Source organism: Corvus cornix, chromosome 4 (genome assembly GCF_000738735.6).
Source record: "Corvus cornix cornix isolate S_Up_H32 chromosome 4, ASM73873v5, whole genome shotgun sequence".
Lineage (NCBI taxonomy): Eukaryota > Metazoa > Chordata > Aves > Passeriformes > Corvidae > Corvus > Corvus cornix.
Genome location: NC_046334.1, coordinates 44,300,059 through 44,322,423, shown reverse-complemented (window position 1 = coordinate 44,322,423; position 22,365 = coordinate 44,300,059). Strand labels below are relative to the sequence as shown.

The 22,365-nt window shown below is 35.0% G+C and overlaps 1 protein-coding gene across 3 annotated transcripts in view; it reads right to left on the bottom strand.

Annotated features, from left to right (window-relative positions):
- SGCZ (sarcoglycan zeta) overlaps positions 1 to 22,365 on the bottom strand; it is a 411,452-nt gene that overhangs the window by 184,283 nt on the left and 204,804 nt on the right. For all 3 annotated transcript variants that reach the window (XM_010401616.2, XM_010401614.2, XM_039551626.1), the window contains one exon: positions 5,026 to 5,220. In XM_010401616.2, the coding sequence (XP_010399918.1) occupies positions 5,026 to 5,220 (195 nt within the window). The remainder of the gene's footprint in view (positions 1 to 5,025; positions 5,221 to 22,365) is intronic.

Genomic DNA, 22,365 nt, shown 5'->3' with positions numbered 1-22,365 from the left:
TAGAAAATAGCAAGAAAGTCCTTGCTAGCAGCATTTTTGTATCTGCATCATGTTCACTTGGCTTGTGTATATTCAGGCAGACATTCCACGTGCAAAGTACCTGCTCTCCATACAATGTGAATCCAGAGCTAGGCAGCCAGCAATGAGAGTATGCTCAGCTGGGGACATGAAGCACATGTGTTCTAGCCAGGAGATTCTTTACACCAGGAGATGCTCTTTACACTCTGCTTATGTCTGAAGCTAAAGCACTGTTCAAATTCCCTGGAGAAATAAGTGTCTCTACCCAGATGATAAGTTGTCTGGTTCCTGATCTTAAAAGTAATTCCCATGGTAGTACTGGCAAGAGGAGTTTAACATGGATCAATACAGACAACATTGTGTGATGACAGCAGTCAAAACAGCTTGCAACACTTCAAGTGACTACAGCAAGAGAAAACATCTGAAATAGGTGTCTGCGTTCTTACAGGGGGCCACAAAATGTCTTTTCATATATGGGTTCCTAGGGGTAATTAGAATATGAAGACACACAAAACCAGATGTACAACCAAAACCAGTAAAACAGCTTGGTGGTATGTGGCTGTCACAGGGCACAAAAAGAGATCTAAGAATTAAAGGGGTTCACATGAGCATTTTTTTCTAACATTACCATTTTTTCAGCTTTAGTAAACTCCAGACTTTGATGTAATGTAATAAGCATGTATAAATGAACTGTTATTAAATGCTTCCCCCACCAAGAGCTGGACTTATGTTTCTGTGCTGGTTGCTCCATGTTATTTCACAATGTCATGCCACAACAATAAGAGCAATACTTTCAATTTCCTTTTTTAAAGCTAATTTGAAATACATAAAGAAAATTTTCAGTCACATATTGCTACACATATCTCTTTTATAAAGTAATTAATCAGATTGACAGTGTCAACATACTCTATTCATTAACAGCTATATGAAGAATAGATTATATAAAATTATAGCTCTGTTGAGGTTAGAATAACTAAAAGATGACACACAAAAAAAATTGTATCAGACAATAATGCTCAAGTGATCAGATCTTTAAATAAAAATCAGCTAATTACCTACACTGTAGTCCATGTAAACACAGGATGATAAGAACGTAGGCCCAATAAAAAAATATTTCTTTCCTCACAAGCCTTTAAAATTCCCATATATTACATATGTGAAATAACCAGGATGTTATAAACACAAAGCAATTAATATTTTAACCTGTGGCTCTGGTACCAAGTCATGACTTGAGTTTCCCATCCTTCCTGAAATCCCTAGGACAGTAATTGTACTGGTAGAAAAAAAGTAACTAACAGCTTTGAGCTTCATTGAGCATGTATAACACAGACTAAGAGAGAGGTAACTACATCCTGATGGAAGGTGAAAGACAGTTTCCATGGGATAGCCTGTGAACCATGCCAAGGTTAGTACAAGGAAAGGAAATTATAAATATTCCATGAAACTCAAGTACCCTAAGACAATTATTTTATATACTCATGAAACTTACAGATTTTTCCAAGATATTTTGCATGTCTCCTTTAAAAATCAGACCTTCAAGGTCATCCAGTCTAAACATAAACCCAGTGCCACCACAACCACCCCTAAACCATATCCCCAAGTGCCACATACAGATGCCCTTTGAACACCTCCAGGGATGATGATGTCACACCTTGCCTGGGCAACTTATTTCAATGCCTAACTACCTTCTCAGTGAAAATAAAAAAAAAAAACAAAAAACTAATATATAATCTGAACCTCACCTGTCACAGCTTAAGGCCATTTCTTGTCATCCTTTCATTTGAGACATGGCAGAAGAAAACAACCCCACCTCACTACAACCTCCTTTCAGGCAGTTGTAGAGAGCAACGAGCCTCCTCTTCTCCAGGCTAAACATCCACAGCTCCCTCAGCCACTCCACATAAGACATGTTTTCTAGACCATTTGCCAATTCTGTTGCCTGTCTCTGGACATGCTCCAACACCTCAGTCCTTTTAGAAGTGAGGGGCCCAAAACTGAACACAGTACTTGAGGTGTGACCTCACCAGTGACAAGTACAGAGGGATAATCATATCCCAAGTCCTGCTGGCCACACTGTTCTTGATACAGGCCAAGATGCCATTGGCCTTCTTGGCCACTTCTTTCTAAAAAGATAATTGAACAGTGAGGTAACAGAGCTTGACTAGATATTAAAGGGCAGTAAGACTAAACTACCAGTGCGAAAATATCTTTCAAAAATTATTACTACATCTATGATTCCTCCATCTAATATTCCTGCTACACAGATATTAATTTTAGTTTTGCTCATCTGATGCATATTATATATCAGGGCAGTTATTTGTAACTTGTATTTACCTTTCAAGTTTCTTACCTTGTACACCAGAAGAGATTGTATCCCTGAATATTTCTCCATGTTTCCTAGTCATACTACATAACCTGATAAGAGGACATTTGCACAGCTTGCCTGTACTATGTTTTTACACAACTGCAAATAAACCATTTTTTAAAAAATTACTTCTTTGATAAGCTATTCAACATTTGTCCAAAAAAAAAATTCGCATTAGTTGCCTATCTTACTGAGATGAATGCCTTACAGGAGACCCATTTCTCCTCTCTGAGTATAAGGGAGCATGGGAAAACTAGCTCAGATTCAGAATGTGACTTTTATGTGCAAGGTCAGTATATTCAGAAAACTTTTCCAACTAGAAACTTGATTGCAGAAAGGCTTTTATTATGCCAAATTGTCAGTGGCTGTAGCTTTACAGTTAAAAATAGAAAGTCAACAGCTAATACAAATTAACAGTGTTGCAATTGTCAGACAGCAATGACAAACAAACCATGACCTGGCTCTTCATGACCCCTTGAAGTGCTGCCATTACTATTGTCTTTATAGAAAGCTCAACATTGGCTTATGCTAAAACGGGAAATAATTTAAAAAAATGTCAAAATGTCAAAGCAGTCCAATTTCAGCAATTATTTTTATCATGGTTATATTCCTCTTTTGAGCAAACACTCTTTAGGTTTCTAGCTGCACTTCTGATTTCCTATCACCGTCCAGTTATACAAACAAAATTTCTTAGTTTATATCCATCTGTAAATATACACATGCACATGGAAGAAATGCATATATATTTCAAAGCGATTGCCTTTTTAAATACATGATCTTTAGGTTCATAAACTGAATTATTTTACTCTCAAACATCTGCCCCTAAGAATGTGACTCTTTCAGACTTAATACAAATTTCCCACTCATGCTCAGATGTGCATGTGAGGACATATGCATGAAGATGTTACTCAGCTTTTAACATGACAATTTTCTAGCAATCAATTTTTGAATGCGTACAGAGATTCCAATGTGAATACTAACTACTCAAAATAGAAGACTACTATTCCATGAATCTGCAGAAGTAAAGTCATACTTCAGCATATAATTTAAAAATTGTATTTGAATATGATCAAGGAAAAGGTGTTTATAAGAGCTGCAACAATTTTTTTGTTTTCTGCACTAGATTCCTGCACTGATTTAGTAATTCACCACACACTTTTAACTTTCCAACAAACTTTGACATCAGGGAAAGAAAAATATTTCTAAATTTCTCTTTTGGTTTTGTCTTAAAAAATTGCATGATCAAATTCGAAAAGATTTAAACTGGATAGTGTTATAATAGCTTGTAATGTGGAAGGTCAAAAAATCCCTAGATATGGAAACAGTACTTTCAAATATTCTATTGGAATGCAATCTTCTGCACAGAGAAAAATTCTGTGCTTTTTAAAACACCTATATTTTAAAATTGTTTAAAACAGTTATGCCTAAATATTTTTCCAGTACAAATGAACAGTTATTCCAATAAGCGAAAACATATATGGGTGTCCTATTTTGAAAGCACATTGCTCTAAAAAAAAAAAGAAAAAACAGAAACAAAAAAAAAAATGCCACCTCTGAAAAAAGGCAACCCCCCCAATGATTCTCACAAATGTTTCTGTACATGAATATTAAAGTAACACAGTTGTCAAAATATGAATTCAACATATCCACTAGCGGAAAACTCAGAAGAATCAATTCATTTGCACAATATGTCTCACCAGACAACAGTCTCAGATAACCCAATGCATTACAGATCATCAACAGATATAGAACAATTTTAGACATGTTTTATGCTGGTTTTGCTGGCTATTCTTTTATTTCTGATAAACTAATGGAGAACAGAAATGTGCTATACCCTAGGAATTAGAAATTTGTAACTAACTACATCAAAATATGGATTATGAAGGTTAAAATCCAGAGAGAAAGACTGCACTGATCTTAACAGAAACACTGCTATTTTAAACTGTGTATAGTTCTATCTTTTCTTTCGATATACAAAAAGTCACTACTCCACTGCCAGCTAGTACACACTCCTACCACAGTTTCCATTGAATGTAGATGTTCTTTCCAGAGTACATCTGAGATACTTTGCTGATATAAAAGATTCCAGCCAGAGACTGACTCATTAAAGCACGTGTCTTTCAGACTCACCTCCCCCCTGTCAACACCAAAACAGCTACTCTAGGTTCTAGGTGAAACACAGTCTGAATTGTCAGTAAACTCTAAAAAAATACAAAGAACAAAAAACACCTATAAAAGGAATCATAAATTGACCTGACCAACGCAGTTCCCTCCTAAGAGAGATACTATACAGAACAGATATAGTAAGCTCCTCTTGCTTATTGTCCAGTGGTGACAAGAAAACAAAAGATGCTTCATGCATCATGACACTTTCGATTGGGCAAACAAACAAACAAAAAACCCTAAGATCTAGATATAATTACAGAAGATATGATTAACCAAATATATCAGGATATGGCACCAGTCCACTCATTGCAAAATATATATAGAAAGCATAAATATCTGAACTAACATCCAAAGAGGTACATATGATTTTTTCATCCAAAATTATCAGAGTTCTATATAATATGGTAAAGGAAGAAGAAAAAACTAGAAGTTAGTACTTGAAGAAATGAGGTACATAAAGTTACTGTAATACTTACCACTGTGAAATTCATGACCTTCAAAATCCATATTGTCATTGCTAAATTAACAATCATGGTAACCAACAGCAGAAGGACAAAGAAGTATAAGCACCTCTTTCTCCATCCATAAATCCCTACTGGGTAAAACTGAGGATGTTCAGTCCTTGGAAGGCTGTTCTGTTGTGTTGCTAATATATACTGCTCTCGTGTCATCTGGAAAAGAAAGATGCAAGTATAAGTAAGTAAATGAGAGGCCTGTATTTCACATATAATATTACACGAAGATTATTTCAGAATGTATAGAAAATCAGGTTCTATGGGTATAGAACAGATGCATTCGTCTAGCATTAACCACATCAATGCTGTTTTTACTAGGCATCTATTAAGAATTTGGTAGTTTTCATGAATTTAAAGTAAATCTTTGGTTTCTATTTTAAATTGGATTTGCATTTCAAATTTATCAGTAAGAAACTATTAAAAATATAAAAGTAATCCATCCAGAGTATCTTACACTCTATTTCTGAATATTGTTTTATTGTCCTTTATGACATCCTTCAGGAAAATTTGATTCTGGAGAAAGAGAGTCATGTACCTTTTTTTTTGTATTGGTTTTGGCTGAGGTAAAAGTAATTTTCTTCATATAGCTTGCAGCCATAGAAGAAAAATCTCACCTTTCTAAAATATATCTTTAATAAATGAAGTTTGCACTCTTTTATTATACTTAGCAAATTAAATTAATAACTGATCCTACTATATGGACATCCTTATTTTAGAAAAACAAAAATTCATTTGCCCTTTAGGAGATGGATACAATTATAATCTGTTGAACTCCCGAACTAGTTTAAGTTCTTCTCACACACAAGCAAGCAGTAACTGTTTGCAGACTGCTTAAAGAACTTACTGCTAATATTTCTTCAGAATAAAAGTGTTTATGCCATTTAAGAAGAAACTGTTTAAATTTTTTTTCCTCCTTAACTTTCTTTTACAGATATTTATATTCATATTCAGCTGTCACATTGCCTTTAGACTGGAAGATATTAAATTTTCTCTGTGACTTAAAAATTAAATTAAAGCAGTCTCATTCTGTTTATGGAAGAGTTCTTTCTGCAATATACCCATTAAAAATGTTCCTTCTCAGGAGGAAGAAGAAAACACAAAACAGACCAAAAAAATCCAAAACAAACAAACAAACTCAACAGACTTATAAACCAGATAAAACAATCAATTTTGCACTTAAGAGCTGCCTTTCTTTTCACTAAAAGAAGGTAAAAAATGCACAAAAATGAGTCAGTTGATTCAATGAGAAATAAAAACCAGATTACATTCATTTGAAGGATCAAAGAAATGTTGTTTTCATAAGATTTTTAAAATGCGAATCTCAAAAATATTCATGTAATTGTCTGTGTTGCTACATATTTATCAAAATCAACACTCTCTAGGTTTTACCATTCTTCTAGTGAATGAGATATTAATAGTATAAATTAACTCACAGTGAATAATTAGAGCCATAAGTCATAGAACTCACACGATATTATGACAATACATATATCACTGAAATTAGTCAAAACAGAAATAAAGAACTTAATAAGCAGGTTTTAAATAAATTAGCAAACAGGCATTTTGTAATTTTTATTTTTTTCAATCATGATTGCTTCTCTCTGCCCTCAATTTTAACTAAATGCAATGTTTAGCAGTTTATTTATGTAGTAAATTTTACAAACAAAATTTTCAATGACTTTTCTCAATCCTCCCAAAACAAATCATGACCAGGTTTTAAGACCTTAGATCATCTTCTGATCATATCCTGACAGTTTTCATCCTAGTTATGTGTAAATGCCTTATGAATCCAGAAACTGAGGACATGAATAGGTTAATCAACTTTCTCCTTATAATGAGTTTCTACACATTATTTAGCCAGCCATTGTAACAAAAATGCAATGTATGATTAAATTTTGAGATTTTAAGTAACTGGTTATTTTTACACCATTTTCATGTGACAACTTTATGTATTATCCATGAAAAAATTATTTTCATTAAAAATAGTTGAAAAGCCAACTTTTAGATCATGAGGATGTCAGAAGTAGCACTGGTCCTAAAACTGTGAATACAGTCCCATGGAATAGACCCTTTGAAACACAGTCATTAAATACAACGACATTTTATTCCACCACCACAGCCAGGCATCACTCAGTTCCCTCACTGTATAGTGTTCAACTCTGTGAGGTTTGGTGGAGCAAGCTGTCCCCCTGCAGCTCGTGGAGGGCTATGGAGGAGGAGATATCCACACTACAGCCCATGGAAGATCCCATGCTGGAATAGCCGGAGATGCCAGAGTTTGTGACCCCATGGAGAGCCCATGCTGAAGCAGGAGCCTGTCTAGACCTGTGAACCCATGGAAGGGGTTCCACACCTCCTGTCGAAACTGTCACCTGGAACATAATGCTGGTCCTAGACATTTTCATTACTTATTGATTCTCTGTGCATTATTTTCTTAATTCATAGAAAGAATGAAAGACATAAAGGAACTTTAAAATATAAATTCACACTATGGCAGCATCTAGGCCCAATCATCATTTGGATCGGTAAGGAACATACTGGAATTGGATGAGCTGTAGATTTTCAGATAAAGAAGAAGAACTATAGCTAGCAGGGAAAATTCTTCATACCGGCATTTAGAGGAAAAAAAAAAAAATCAAAAAGCAGTCTGGTCATAACTAGCCATAGCTGAAAACATCATATAGATGACTTATCTGAACCGGCTAGCTCTCCCCACTCACCCTGGCCAACAGTTGCTGCTGTGGAGAGCTCTCTTTTTGTATGACACTACAGCAGGTCATTCATTTTGCTTCCACTCATACAGTATGTGGCATTAAGCTTACAGCAGAAAATAATGTTACTGTTTTCTTTATAGACTATAGCTGAAAGTTTACCATACATAGTGAAAAATGCATCACACAGAGCGGGAAGTACTGTAAGAACCATAACACTGCTTGTGTAGCAAATACACAAATGCTTAGCATGTTACATCCCAACCTTGGCCCTAAAATCAAGACTTGGCGTGAAATCAAGAAGCTCATTATAAAAACAAATATGAAGATGGCAAGCAATTGGGTCGTATCTTTTGAAAAAGCCTGATGCATAAACAGATCCATTTTCTTGGAAAGCATTTAAAATGCCAAGCACCTATACACAAAGCTCTTGCTGTCACTTCCAGTACATGTTGAAGTAGATTAATTGTTCCTTCTCTTTTGCAAGTGTTTGGTAATCTAGAATGCTTCCAAAATTAACAGAAAAATATTGTATTATCTTGAATTGTTTGGGATTATATCAACTATGTGTAGATTGACAAGGTAGTAGAGCAGCATTCTTAGAGAATTAAATATTGGATGAAGAGAGCAGCTTCCTCTGAAATCATTTTTATATGGGCTACACCTGACACCTTCTGAGTCTTCTCCTTGTGATATTAGCCATTCAAACCTTTCAAAGGCAATCAAAACTGTGTCAGCAACTGACCCTAGCACAGTCATTGGGCCGCAACTTGTTTGCCATCACTCTATGGTACATTACATGCAAAACAGCATAAATCCTTATTGCCCTGATGGGCAGTTTTGTATTTGTTGGATTTTACTTATTTTTCTTTTTAGTATAATTGTGATCACTACTAAAACAGCTTCAGTAGCTCAAAAGCATTTGGGGAGTGTGGTTTTTCTGACACCTGTACTAGGATATGTCCTGGAATCGCAGAATGGAGTTCAAAGAGGTGATCTGGTCCAACCCCAAGGATGGAGACTACACAAACTGTACCTCACGATAAAATAAAAAAATTATTCCTCATAGACTACTTTTGTCATGTAGGTGTCAAATCAGAGGGATTTCAAGATTCTAATCTGAGGGTTTGAGGCTTTTTTGTTCCACTCTGGATTTTTCTTCTTGTAATTTTCACAAATTAAGGTAGTTTTGTACACAACACTCCAAAACTGTGTTTTCTAATGAACACATCTGGAAATCCCTTTGCACCCTTGAAAATCTAAAGGAAAGAACACATGCAAGTAATTTCACTATCAAGCTGTACAAAATGTCAGTTTATTACATAATTTATGTGATTTGAAGTTTAATAATTCAAAAGAATCTGTTTTTTTCTTGGCCACAAAGTACAGTTTTGTCATCAATGTCAACAAAGCTTAAGTCACTATGTTTTTACTGACAATTTGCCGAGCTTTATGTTGACAATTAGAATTTCATTTTTTTCCTAAGTCAATACAATTAGATTACTACAGAGACTTCATTACAGCCACAGGCAGGACAGCAGCTGAGGTACACAATTTTCTCCCTGTGATGCCAGTGCTCACTAAACCCTTATTGTAACAACTGTCTATAAAAAGACAATAAATGTTTGGATCTTGAATATCGTTCTCCAATGGAATTATCACTTTACAGAAATGGATATCAGTGACCTGATACTATTACCATTATTACTTAGTGTGAGCATTTATTGCTGGTCTGTTTAACATATTTAACTGTAATGTTCTCTGCACAATGAAGTTCACAGCATGTTAAAAGAATAAATAATCATGTAATGAAAAGAAACATATTTTTCCCACTGTTCTGTGACTTGAAATGTTGCTAAATAATAATGTGCTGTACTGAATTTTCAAGGAAGCTGGATTTAAATCTACCTCAGGCTTGATGTTTCTCAAAAATATACCTTTTTAAGCTACATTTTCAAAACCCGACCACAACAATTTCAGTACACTTTCAGTGTATTTTTAAAAGAAACTTTGGTTTCAAAAATTTACTCATTATTTCACATTATTTTGCTTTATAATCATCTAAATTTGTATGTGGTGCTTGATAATAACTTTTTGAGGTGGTCTATCTAGCTACACTGACTGTTAAGGATAACCTTAATCAAACTAGGTGGGATCATAGAAGTCTAGCAACAGCAATACAAGATTCTGCATAGCTGAGTTATCTTAGAGAAAAGCAGATGCCTAAGGAGACAAGCAGACTGCTGAAAGACACACTAGCATTCTTTCTGCCCTACCACCTCTGATAGGTCTCTGGACTTTATGTCAAATAATCCTTCTGCTAGATAAAGAGATAAAATTTGTCTTACTGAATAGATTCTAAAAGACTATCAAAATAGCAACAAAGCCAGGAAAAATACAAAAAACCATTGGATCTCGGTTTGAAAAACCCACCACTTTTCTATTAAACCTGGGCCCTCATCTCTGTTGCTCTTCATACCTCAGTAAGGCACAGCACATCCACAAGCACCTACGATCAGCACTTTCTGTTGCTCAGCTCCTTCTCTTAAGGCCGCCGAGAAGATAAGATGAAGAATGTCTTTGTTAAGGATATTTCGTCAGAAGAAAACTTGGCAACCGCATCAATGGAAGATGGCAGGACCAGTATTTCAGTATCTTCACAAAAACTGGCACTAATTTTCCTCTGTGAATTATACATTTCATTAAATCAGTTTCAGTAGATGGTGGCAAAACTGTAACCTTCAAGAGTCAGGAAAGAAAATTTAGGAGTGGCAGATTCACCAAACTCAGCTGGACTGGAAGTAGCAGGTGGAGTGAACATTTTATGAGGAAATACCTTCTTTAAATAGTTCATTCCTGCAGGTAGTTTGAGTCTAAAATTCATGTGGTGGGGTAATCATGTAGTCCACAACCAAAAAAGAAGAAAGCTATTGGGAATATGAATGAAAACCCGAATTTCTAGAAAGATGGAAAATAAGCTTTTAAATACTGTTCCTTTTCCTTTTATTTGCATATATGTGTAGCACAACTCTGCCATATGTCTAGAAAACCAATACTTGTAGATCTGAATCCACACACATGGCTCTTCTGGACTAAAACACATAACTCTCTTAATTAATATTAAAAATAACATGGACCAGATATCAGAGTACAGAAAAAGATGCGCTAAGTGCTATGATATGAAGAACAGGAGTATTACTTAAAAAGAGAATGATTACGTTTTGTTGCAATTATTAAAGGATCCGGGGCATGGATCATTGATAGAATTATGGGATCAATAGAAGAACTGTACAAGCAATAGGCCTGAAAGCAAAAGGCCTGTGTGTGAGAAAAAACTCTCCATGAGAAAGTTCTTGTGTGAAGAAAACGAGCGGGGCTGGGAACAAAGAGGGAGTTTTGAAAAGGTACAGCTGTGGAGATAAGACCCGGAGGGAGAAGGGTGAACACTGAATTCTTTTAATCATAACATAACTGTAGAAGCTTGCCAATGTAAGTCCAATTACGTAGAAGTAGAAATGTGCTTTGATAAGCTTTAAGCCACTTAGGAGTTAACAAGCTGGTATACTATGTAAGTGCCTTTGGATTGCTAATAAACGGAGTTTTGCTTTTATCAACCATATTGGCTGGTCTGCAAGGTTCTCCCCCCGCCAGAGCCGGGTCTCGTCCTTTTTACAATTCCAACAACGTTTTGGGTTTTACCTGTATTTGTTGAGCTTCTTCAGTAAGGTACATAGGCAAAGCTACACTGATTCTTTTTTTCATCATTTTTATCTTAATGTAAATTTAATGTCCTCATATCCAGTATTAATAGATTCTCCATCCCTTCAAGATTTTTTAATCAATAGTAATCACAATCAATCGATAAGTAATCATAATGATATCAATGTGCAAAATAAAGTATTGGTGTTACAGGAACACAATCACGGATCAAATCTTACTACTATCCAAATCTCTAAAAATATAAACTATATTTCACCTGTCTGCCTGATAACATTACAGGCAGAAAAGAGCTGAATTCATCTTAATGGAAGAAGATAGAGCTCACTGTCAGAATCAAGTTTAAAAATACATAGGTGTGTGTAAATATATATATATATATATACAGACACACATACAGTAATCTCTAATTTTATAACACCTAGCATATGGGTTCCTGCTCCAGTCTAAAAGAAAAACATTTTTAAATTATAACAAAAGAGGTGTTTTACCAGGGCATAAATATTAACATTCTGGTCACTGCTATTTTACAAAGATAACACTCATGAACAATCAATTCTTAAAATATTCTCAGAATACAGATTTAAATTATTAATCTATAATTTTACCATGTATTTCAGATTATACCATAAAGCTATGGAGAACACCTAAGAAGTCTGTGCAGAGATCAGGAATGTAAAATGAAATTACACCTCCATTTCTTAAGTTTACATGTTTTTAATTTTGTATAATATATATGACTAGCACTCTAATTTGTTTCCCTTTTTGCCTTCAGCATTTCCTCCCTTTAATTAACTTCTTCATCTTCCTTATTACTAATGGATGCAACTGTTCCCCCGATCAGCAGTCTTACAATTTATAAATGTGGTTTCACAGTGATGCTTCCTATCTCTGCCTGCCTCTTTATAAACTGTCTTCGTGGCGTCCCAATACTGTAACAAAAGACTACTCATCTTTCTAGCACCCACATGACCAATGACATCTCACAGAAAAAGAATCCAATACCAAGGGATGCTGAACATGAAGTGCAATTTGTAAAACTTTCAAGTGGAAAGAACCTTCAGAATCATTTTCATCAATGATCTAAAAGCAGCATTAAAAATACATCAGTGGAGCAATAACTGGTTTTTTTCATTACATGAAATTATTGCTCACTATACCTTTAAAACTATATTCAATAACTAAACAGTTCTGTATTTTAAAGTGCAAAAGAACTTTAACTTTCTTTTCAAATATTAGTTGATATTTTGGAAAGAAACATAACAGTTTTGGTTGCTAGCTCTCAGATCACTTAAGATCCCAAGATGAAAAAGATTTTAACAATATTTTCCAAACCTATTTGAAACATGGTTAACAGTATTAAAGGCATAGTACTAATTACAAAAAGGAGATCTAAACTCCTGAATCAGTCTGGCAATATTTTTCATCAAAAATGGAACCACACACTTTATTAGAATAATTTCCACATTTTCACTTCCTCCATTCTACTTCTGTTTGCATTTGCTTCTTCCAGAAAATGCATGGAGAAGTACATTCATTGAGGAACAGTCAACTTGTTCCGATTTAGCAGGATACAAAGCACTCAGGAAGGAAGGTCAACCACACAGGAGTTGTTTCCTTATTGAAGAGGGGTTTCAAGTACTCACAAATAATGAAGACATTTAATATGTAAAGATTCAATGACATATTTCTTCCAAATTAACTATATAAGTTAGCAGCACTGAGACTGTTTTTTACTTTTTTTTTCTTTAAGAAATTAATAGGATGGTACCACATCATGGGTTAAATAGAAGTGAACTCAAATAACTTCCAGGCGAAAAATATCCAATCCTTTCAAGTACTGTGGGAAATCGAGAGAGATTCAGGTGGTCATCTATATCTCATCTTTACTGCATTCAACTACCTTCAGTTCTTTACTGGAAGGAACTGGGCTAAATCCTTTGATAGTCTAATGCAGGCTCAGTTTTTTCCTGACTTTCCTCACATGATTAATGGAAATTAAATGAGACTCACCCTACATAAAATGTGCTCTCCCTGCTGTGAAAAGAAAAAAGAATCAATATAGCTTGATGAAGAGATGACTGATTGGAATTGAACAAATGAAGTCTTCTTTTCACACTAAGAAGAGACTGAAGGAGGAGCCAGTGCCAATGCCATTTTATCTTCTAAGATACACGTAAGCACAGTTGGAAGAACGGAAGAAAAAAATAACTGCTCTTCACTGGAACTCTACTGAGCCAGCTTTATCAATAGACAGCGTGCAGCTGCCTGTCCCTGCAAGAAGCCATGGTCAGCAAAATGGAAAACCTACAAATATCAAATGACTGATTTGTTGGAGACTCTTACTCAAAAGTCATTACTCAGTCTAATTCTTGGGAACAGGATATTCAAAGGAGATCAAGTAAAGAAAAGAGAGACAAATGATCTGGAAGAAGAAAAAAGACTGGAACACAATCTTTGAAAATGCTAGTGTGAAGACAGCTATAAAAACAGAGAAAAATTAGCAGATATCCTCCAGAAGTCCATTTTAACCCTACAAGTGATTCAGACTCGGATTTATAACTGGTTGTATATCTGTGGGTAAGGGGAAAGCCTAATAAATGAGCTGTGAGAAAGATTGGCATGATTCAATCAGTATGGTTGTAAAAAAATATGTGTAAAGAAAAGAAGAAAAACACCAAAATATCCCCCCAAAAAACCAGTAAAAATGACATAGCTGTGGCTGAAGAAACAACAAATTTTGCAGTTAACAAAGAACTGGGAAAGAAGCCAAGCATTCACTCTTCAAATTGGCAAAAGTAAGCTAATTCTCTGCGTATTTTGGGAAGGCAGCTACCGCATCAGCAGAAAACACCTTTGCATATCCTAGAAACTATCTGTGACTGTCAAAAAGCAAGAAGCAACTCTTACTGAGAACAATCCAGGAAATTAATGAAATTTCCAGAGTCAGCAAAGCTCCTCAGCAACACAAAAACAACAAAAAAGGCGAAAATATTATTTCTTCAACAGTTTGCTTTTACCGTGCTATCCCACTTGTCTAATGAACAAATAAGAGGCTCCAGAGTTTCCTTTAGGTAAAATCTGTCAGATTAATGTACCATGTTTATTATTCTTCAGCGTTAATTTGGCTACTGTAAGCTCACCAGTAATGAAGTAATTCATAACCACTCTCACCAGAATCTCAACATGAATGATAAGTTTTGTGACAAATTTCAGGAAGTATGGTGGAATCAGAATCACCCATTTGACCAACTACCCACTCACTTTTGGATCAATGAATCAAACCCTCTGATCAGAAATGTTCAGACTAGATCCTGTCCAAAGTTAGAGTTTGCAAACATCGAAATCACAATCCTTTACATTTCTCATAAGGCATATTTTCTACAAAGAATCCCTAGATTTCTTATTTCTGATCAGCCAACTTACTGATAGATTACATTAAAGCCTGAAAATAGTTTTTAACACTTACAGAAAATTCCTCATGCATCATTGCATTTTTCTTCAGCAACAGTAATTTTTGGTGGACATATCCTATATCTTGGTACATTTTTTATTCTTTATGGCAACTTCTGGTGATGCAGCCTTTGCAGACTTTTGCCTTCCAGACATCAATGGACTTAGGATCTTGATTTAAGATTCTAGGGCCATTCCATGCTGAGCTCCATCTCTGTGGAAAGCTAATTCCTCACTAGCTTCAGCCTATTATTGAGGTATAGCTATAAAGCTATACAGATATTCCTTTATAGAAAATGACCTCATCATTGCACTAAGACTACCCATTCCTACTATTCCCTGTTAATCCCTCCCCAGTCTGCTAAAGCAACAGGCAACCTGGCATTTTAAAAAGGGTTTCAAAGCTTTTCATTCCTTGAAACATAATTAGTACATTGAAAATAATAAATGCTTACAATCATTTTCTTGAATCAACTTCCTTAGTCATCTAAAATAGAGGAAATACAAATCAAGCATAGGAAATACACATATTGGGAATTATCTATCCTATATACTGAGCTTTTGATGACCAACAGTGGAGTAGACCTATGAAAATAAGCAGCAGCAACTAAATACTTCATTAATTTAGGGGGCATTGTTTAGTAGAAGTTGGTCAACAAATCAGGATCCTTTCACAAAGTATTTATTAACAGAGGAAAAAGAGGTTTAATGTAAAAACTTCACACACCTGTTTCAATTCTGTCTCAAAGAATAATTACTTTGTAATGAAATGCAAAATGGAAAATAAAACTTGGTTTCATAAGACATTTGTACTAGTGCACCTAAACATTTTGCAAAATGAATTTCCAGTGGATTAACTATCATATCATATAATGATATTTTTCTGAACTGATTAATGTATTATCTGATTGAATGCAATAATTATGAGCCTCTTTTTGTTCAATATTTTCATTAACAACTTCAGCGAATTGCTACACAGCATCATTTATTCACCAAAACACCACTGAAGATTAAGAAATGTTATTCACAGAATTTTAAAATTCCTGGTATTATGAATACTAAAATAATCATATAGCAATTTTTTATTTCAAAATATGCAAGCTGAAACTGAGAATAGAAAGAAACTGAGAATAAAAAGTCTATTGTTAAGTGGGAAAAACTATTTTAGGAATCTTCAAAGAAACACGAGTCTGGTGATGGACAGGAAAAAAAGGTAAGTAAAGCCAAGAGTGTCTGGCTCACACAAGAATAGGTACCATTTTCAGAATTCGTAGTCAGAAGTATCATATTGCAAAGGAGGGTAATAACACTATTTCTACACCTCAGGGAAGACAGAAATTCAAACACAGCATTTCTAATACTTCACAGAGAAGGAGAAAAGAAAAGAAATACTACTGGGCAGACATAAAAACTAGTTATCTCTGGCTTTTTTAAATGGGTATTAAGACTCAACCACTCATGCTTACAGATTCTAGCTAGTGATTCTAGCAATTGACCTACTCTCTTTTTAAATTCCCTAGAAGGACTTCACCTTACATGCTCATCACTAGAAACTGCTACTGGAGTAGCAAGGCATTGCATAGCTACTTGTTAGGCTGTCTGAGGAAGCACAATTCCTCATCAAACCTTCCCCATGTATGTAAAGCTTTCTTTGAGCTTTCCCCTTTGAAGCCTCAACCCCTGTAACCAGACACAAGCTCAGGAGCAAACTGACCACTTCCACATTCGTACACCAAGCACATATTCATCACCATCAGTACCTTCCTTTTGTTTTCACTAGGCTATCTTGGGAAAATGCAAGCATTTACAATAAGCACCACAAACGTACATAGGACAAAGAGAAATGTCAGATCCAAAGTACTGTTTTTTACCTGAGCCTACAATGCCATTCATTTTAAGAAAGGCAATACTGTACTGTAAATGTGTAAACTAATGTGTACAACTAGGATGGAAATGGCCACATCCTCAGGATTCTATGACTGGGTAAGAGATTTCATTTATTTATTGAAATTACTAAAAAAGGATGGGTAATCATACCCTTTTTGGAATTATAAGTCCTAAAATGCGATTAATTTGTCTACATGATCTAAAGATAATAACTTTGGTTTGTTTTTTTTTTTTTTTTCAAGGATAGAATTACTTGTTTGTTTTAGAACAGGCATGGCTTTTGTAGTCAGTAAATATTTCAACCCAAAATTTTAGTGATGTTATGGCCTTCTAAATTAAATAAAGTCTATGAATACTGTGTTACGCTAGTCCCATTTTGATATATCTAGATTGAAATCAAACATTTATAGTGGATAAATCAATGTGGCAGACAAAAAAAATCAGAGTAACCACTATCATTCATAATAAGTTTCCCTTAGAGGCCTTAGATTGATCTTCTTGTTTATGTACAAAACATCTCATTTTATCATACAGGCTTTTAAATTTCAGGCAGACCAAAAAAAATTGAAACTGCTGTATTACCCTGAGCCCTCTGAACAGGAAGATATTTCACCTAGTGAATACAAAATTTTTCAGCTGGCTCTTCATTATTTGCTGGTTTTTGCTGGGGTAGAGTTAATTTTCTCAAGAGTAGCTTGTATGGGGCTATGTTTCAGATTTGTGCCAAAAACAGTGTTGATAATAGAGGGATGTTTTTTTCATTTCTGAGCAGCACTTGTACAGAGCCAAGGCCTTTTCTGCTTTTCATACCACCCCACCAGTGAGGAGGCTGGGGCTGAAAAAGGCATTGGGAGGGAACACAGCCATGTCAGTTGACCCCCACTGACCCAAGGGATATTCCACACCATATGGCATCATGCTCAGAATATAAAGTGGGGGGCAAGAAGAAGGAAGAGGAGAGATGTTCAGAGTGATGGCAATTGTCTTTCCAAGTCACTGTTATGCAGGATGGGGCCCTGCTCTCCTGGAGACCCCTGCCCATGGGAAGGCAGTGAGTGAATTCCTTGCTTTGCTTTGCTTGTGTGTGCAGCTTTTGCTTTACCTATTAAACTCTTTTTATCTGGTGCTTTTACCCTTCTGAGTCTCACCCCCTTCTGGTGGGTGGAAGAGTGAGCAAGCGGCTGTGTGGAGCTTAGTTGCTGGCTGGGGTTAAACCATTATAGTGGTGAAGTCTCTGCATTATACTTAGTGTAGGAGAAAGGGAAGTACTGCAATTTAAGCTTATATCCATTTACTGATGAGGAGCATTTTTCCTGAGCAAGACTAACTGCTCTGAATTAATATGGATAAAAATTTAAAAGAAAAAAAGTTTAAAATTTTTGTGCTTAAATGAGACATTTATTGCATCCTTTGATTTTGAATAGCTTGGATTATGAGGTGTCTATTGCCAAAGGAAAATGAAATAGAGTTCTACTTTACCTTATTAGAAAATACTACTGAAAGATTATTTCTGAAGCACTGACAAAATTGGTTAGGAAGTAACTTTTATCCCTACTTTGTGTCTTATGCATTCACCCCATAGAGAGTGAGTCATTTTTGCCTTAAAAGTCAAGTTTCTGGGACATCGTCTCATGAGATCCACAGAAAATGTTTCCAAGGCAATCTAGCACATATACAGCTAAAAGTGGGGCCTCTGCCCTAGAAAGGGAATGAATTTAATATTGCAGTTTAAATTTCTAGGTCAGGTGTATCAGCATACTGATTATTAGACTCCTTGGAAACTCGGTTCTGTGTAAAGGCAAAATTTTTACCTGAGAAATTCCCTTTTTGAGTGAGAATTTTCTACTCTTTTCATAATGACACAGATTATTCCAGATGTAAAAATTATTATCTACAAAAATATATTTAGAGTTGCTTTATATTTGTTGGTAAAGATTTCCTGGTGCAACTTTATTCACTATGCTGTTCATCTGAATAGTTTATCACTTTCTCAGTAATTTATTACTTTCTCAAGACTGATAATAGAACCTTGCAATGGGAAAGAATTGAAAGGTATCTACAGCTTATGATGATTTGGAATAAACAGAAGAATCAAGTTGCCCACCATATCATTATTTCATTTAAACAAAGGTCTTTATGTCCTGACCCTTTTCTAAAAGTTGTTTCAAAACCAGGGAGAAAAAGGTCTAGATGCCAAAGGGTATTGAGGTATTGAGGATACATCCTAAAATACGCACACAAACTCAGCTGACAGCACACAAACTACTGAAAGCAGAAAGCCACTGTGAAGTCCTAGAGAAATGGCATATTTCATTTAGTCATTCAAGTTGCAAGTTCAGTGACATGAACAACAATTAAGAGAATGAAATGACGTGGTCAGACACCACTACCGACACAACCCTTGTAGGCCGTTTATGTGCTCCCTGCCAATCCAAAGGAGAGAAAGAGAGAAAGAAAAAAAACAATGCTTCTGAGTAGAAAAGAGAGAAACCACGATTGGCTTCTGCCAAACTGTCTAATTCTACCTATAGCATCACACATAGGAAAACTCTTATCAATGTATTTTCTACACTCCACAATGTAAACACACACTTCAGCTCTATTTCAGTTATTGTGCATCAAACGAATTACACATGCTATGAAAGTTAAAATACTGAACAAAAAGAAAGAGAAAGGAAGGGGAAAAACCCCAAATCATAGCAAGGAACATGATTTACAACAAATAGGAAACTTTACAAGAAAAGAAGCAAGCTCTTTCTATGGAAGAGTAGCCTGAATTTAAAATCAATATGCAAGAGTGTTCTGGTAATATTCTCTTCAGTCAATAGTGTACTTATGACACACTGACAATTGTTTTTTGACCTGTTTGTGTGCTGTTGGGGTTCCTGCTTTTTTTCCCTTGTGTCAGTACATTTCAGTAAAATATACTTTTATATACCTTTCTGTAGAAACATTTAAGAATCACAAATATGGTATTAATTCAGAAGCCTCTGATAACAGTATTTCACTACAAAATATAGCTTTTGTGTGTTTATGATCCAGGAGGATAATAATATGAATAGATGTATTCACAAGGGAGCTGTTAAAACTGTTATTAGTTTATTATCACAGTTTTAGTAAGTATAAAAGTCAGTTTTCATGTGAGATCAGTTGGTTTAAACAAGAACTGCATTCAAATCAAAATTTCTGAGGTTAATTAGCTTAAAATCTATTGATTTTTCTCTTCATACAAATTCCAAATTGACACAAGTATCTCAAAAGCATGACTACAGTAGTGTAACTGAGGATAAATCACCATCCTACAGTTTTTGAAAACTGCTCCTTGTAGGGATTTTTTCTGAGCTTAGAGCTAATGAATTTTTGCTGTCGGAAAAGTAGAAAAATTATCAATATTTAATAAAATAATTAAGTATTATAACACTTTAAAATATAACCACAGTGTTGCAAGAAGTATTTAGCTTTGTCTTTTAATATATATGACCTTAAAATAAATTTTAAGTTTCTAAATGAGCCACCTGAAAGTATGGCTTACATTGATAAAATCTGTAATTCTCTGCACTGTCTAAGATTGGTGCAACAGCTGCCAGGTAAAACTAAAAATTTCCTGCTGATCCAGGAATAATTAGAAATAATTTAGCTGGACAAGCCCAAGATCAGTCTCAATACATTTTACTAGCAGAAGGACAGAAGTATCCTTAAGGTCCTAAACACATCATGCCCACTCCGATTCCTCCTTGTATAATTGTTCTGATCACTTGTAATTTGAACAAAAATTTCCACTTATTTTCAGAGAAACAAGGAGGCAGTGAAAACTAGGAGGCAAGGACAAGAATAGGAGAGAACTGCCCAAAATTAATTAATTAGCTGTCACATTTCATTTAGGATATATCTAACCCTAATAAGGTCTGCCAACCATGAGTATAGTCTAAAATGGTCTGGAAATGAAAATCTAATCTCCATCTGCAGCCTTATTTCAGAGATATCAGCATCACTGGGTTTGAGGTTTTTTAAATGTGGTTTTGCATGAAAACTTCCAAATTTAGTGACCAGACCTCTCCAGAGTACGTGCACGTGCTTTAATAAATCCTTAATAAATAAAACTTACCCAAAACAAACAAACAACAAAAAAAGTGTTTCAGGAACAAGTACTAGTTAATTAAATAAAACTATTTTTGTCATATAGGAATGTACTCACTAGAGAATACATTTACCTTCCTATACAGAGCTAAAACCTGATCAAATCTGTACTAAGACAAAAGTAATCCCATTGTTACTTGATCTGTCTCCAAAACGCACATTATGTCAGAATTGTCCTGAATATAAATTTTTCATTTAAAAAAAGCACAATAGCATTGTAGTTTTCACTTTAAATTATCTACTCTTCAATATTAAAAGATACACCACCAACCCATTGTAGAAAAAATGGATAAAAACTTGAATACTAGGGGACAAGTTTTTAAAAAGCAATTCATTAAACCAACTTTAGTTCATGCAGTATTCTGGTCTACAGAGGTTTTGATAACACCTTGCTGAAAAGGAAACGAGTGCTTTATACTGTCAGAAAAAAGTGAAAGGGGGAGGAGGGTAGAGGAGAAAAATAAAGGAATTTGACATTAATTCTATACGTGTTGTTGCAATAATAGCCTCTGCTCCTTACTTCAAAGGAGAAATTTGTTGACAGCTTTTTGTTGTTTGGGTAAACCCTTCAACAGCAGCACAATCATCCCTATAAAGCTCAGTGCAAGACATTGCCACATATTTTGAAAGTAATTTTGGAATATCTGGAACAGATTTCTTTCATTAAATACCTTCTTTAAGGAGGCCAAGTTTGCAATTTAACATCTGCAGTTCAACTCTGGAAGATTCCAAAGCAGGAAGTTTGTTTGATTTTAAATTAAACTGCAGTGTGAATTAATTTTCTTAAATAAATGTGAAAACAGGCACCTAGTGCCTGAAGACACTAAAGAATGGAGAGCTGCTTTTAGCCATACAGATTGCTGATGCCATGGGTTTTTTGGGTCGTTTTTTTTTGGTTTGTTTAATAATTACTCGGAAATGTAATAAAGTTAATTAAGAAATAGGTGCTTATTTTCAACTGAAACATTACCCAGAATGAGATTGTTTTTCATATGATGGTCTGACTAAGGAACTTCAGAATTTCAAGCAGTACTTTCATGAAGAGCACTACTCATTTTCCTGTTATGCAGTATTCATTGCATTCCAAATGTTTCTCCTTCCCATCTAAGTCTCCACAAGAAAACTTCAAAGAGAGACTTGAAAGCTGGTGCATTTCTTTCTAGCCATATTACTATTTCTTTACTTGAATTATTGTGTTGCTTTGTATTTGACAGCCAAATTACCTGTCATTAGTTATGACAAACTCTTTTAATTTATGCTCCATTTTCATTCTGCAAATATTTCAGACAGATGTACGAGATTTTAAGACGCTATACATCAGGTGTTGCATAAATGAAAAGGAAGAAATTTTTTTTTTTCTTCCACCTTTTCCTTTGTACAACTTGTAGCTCCACAC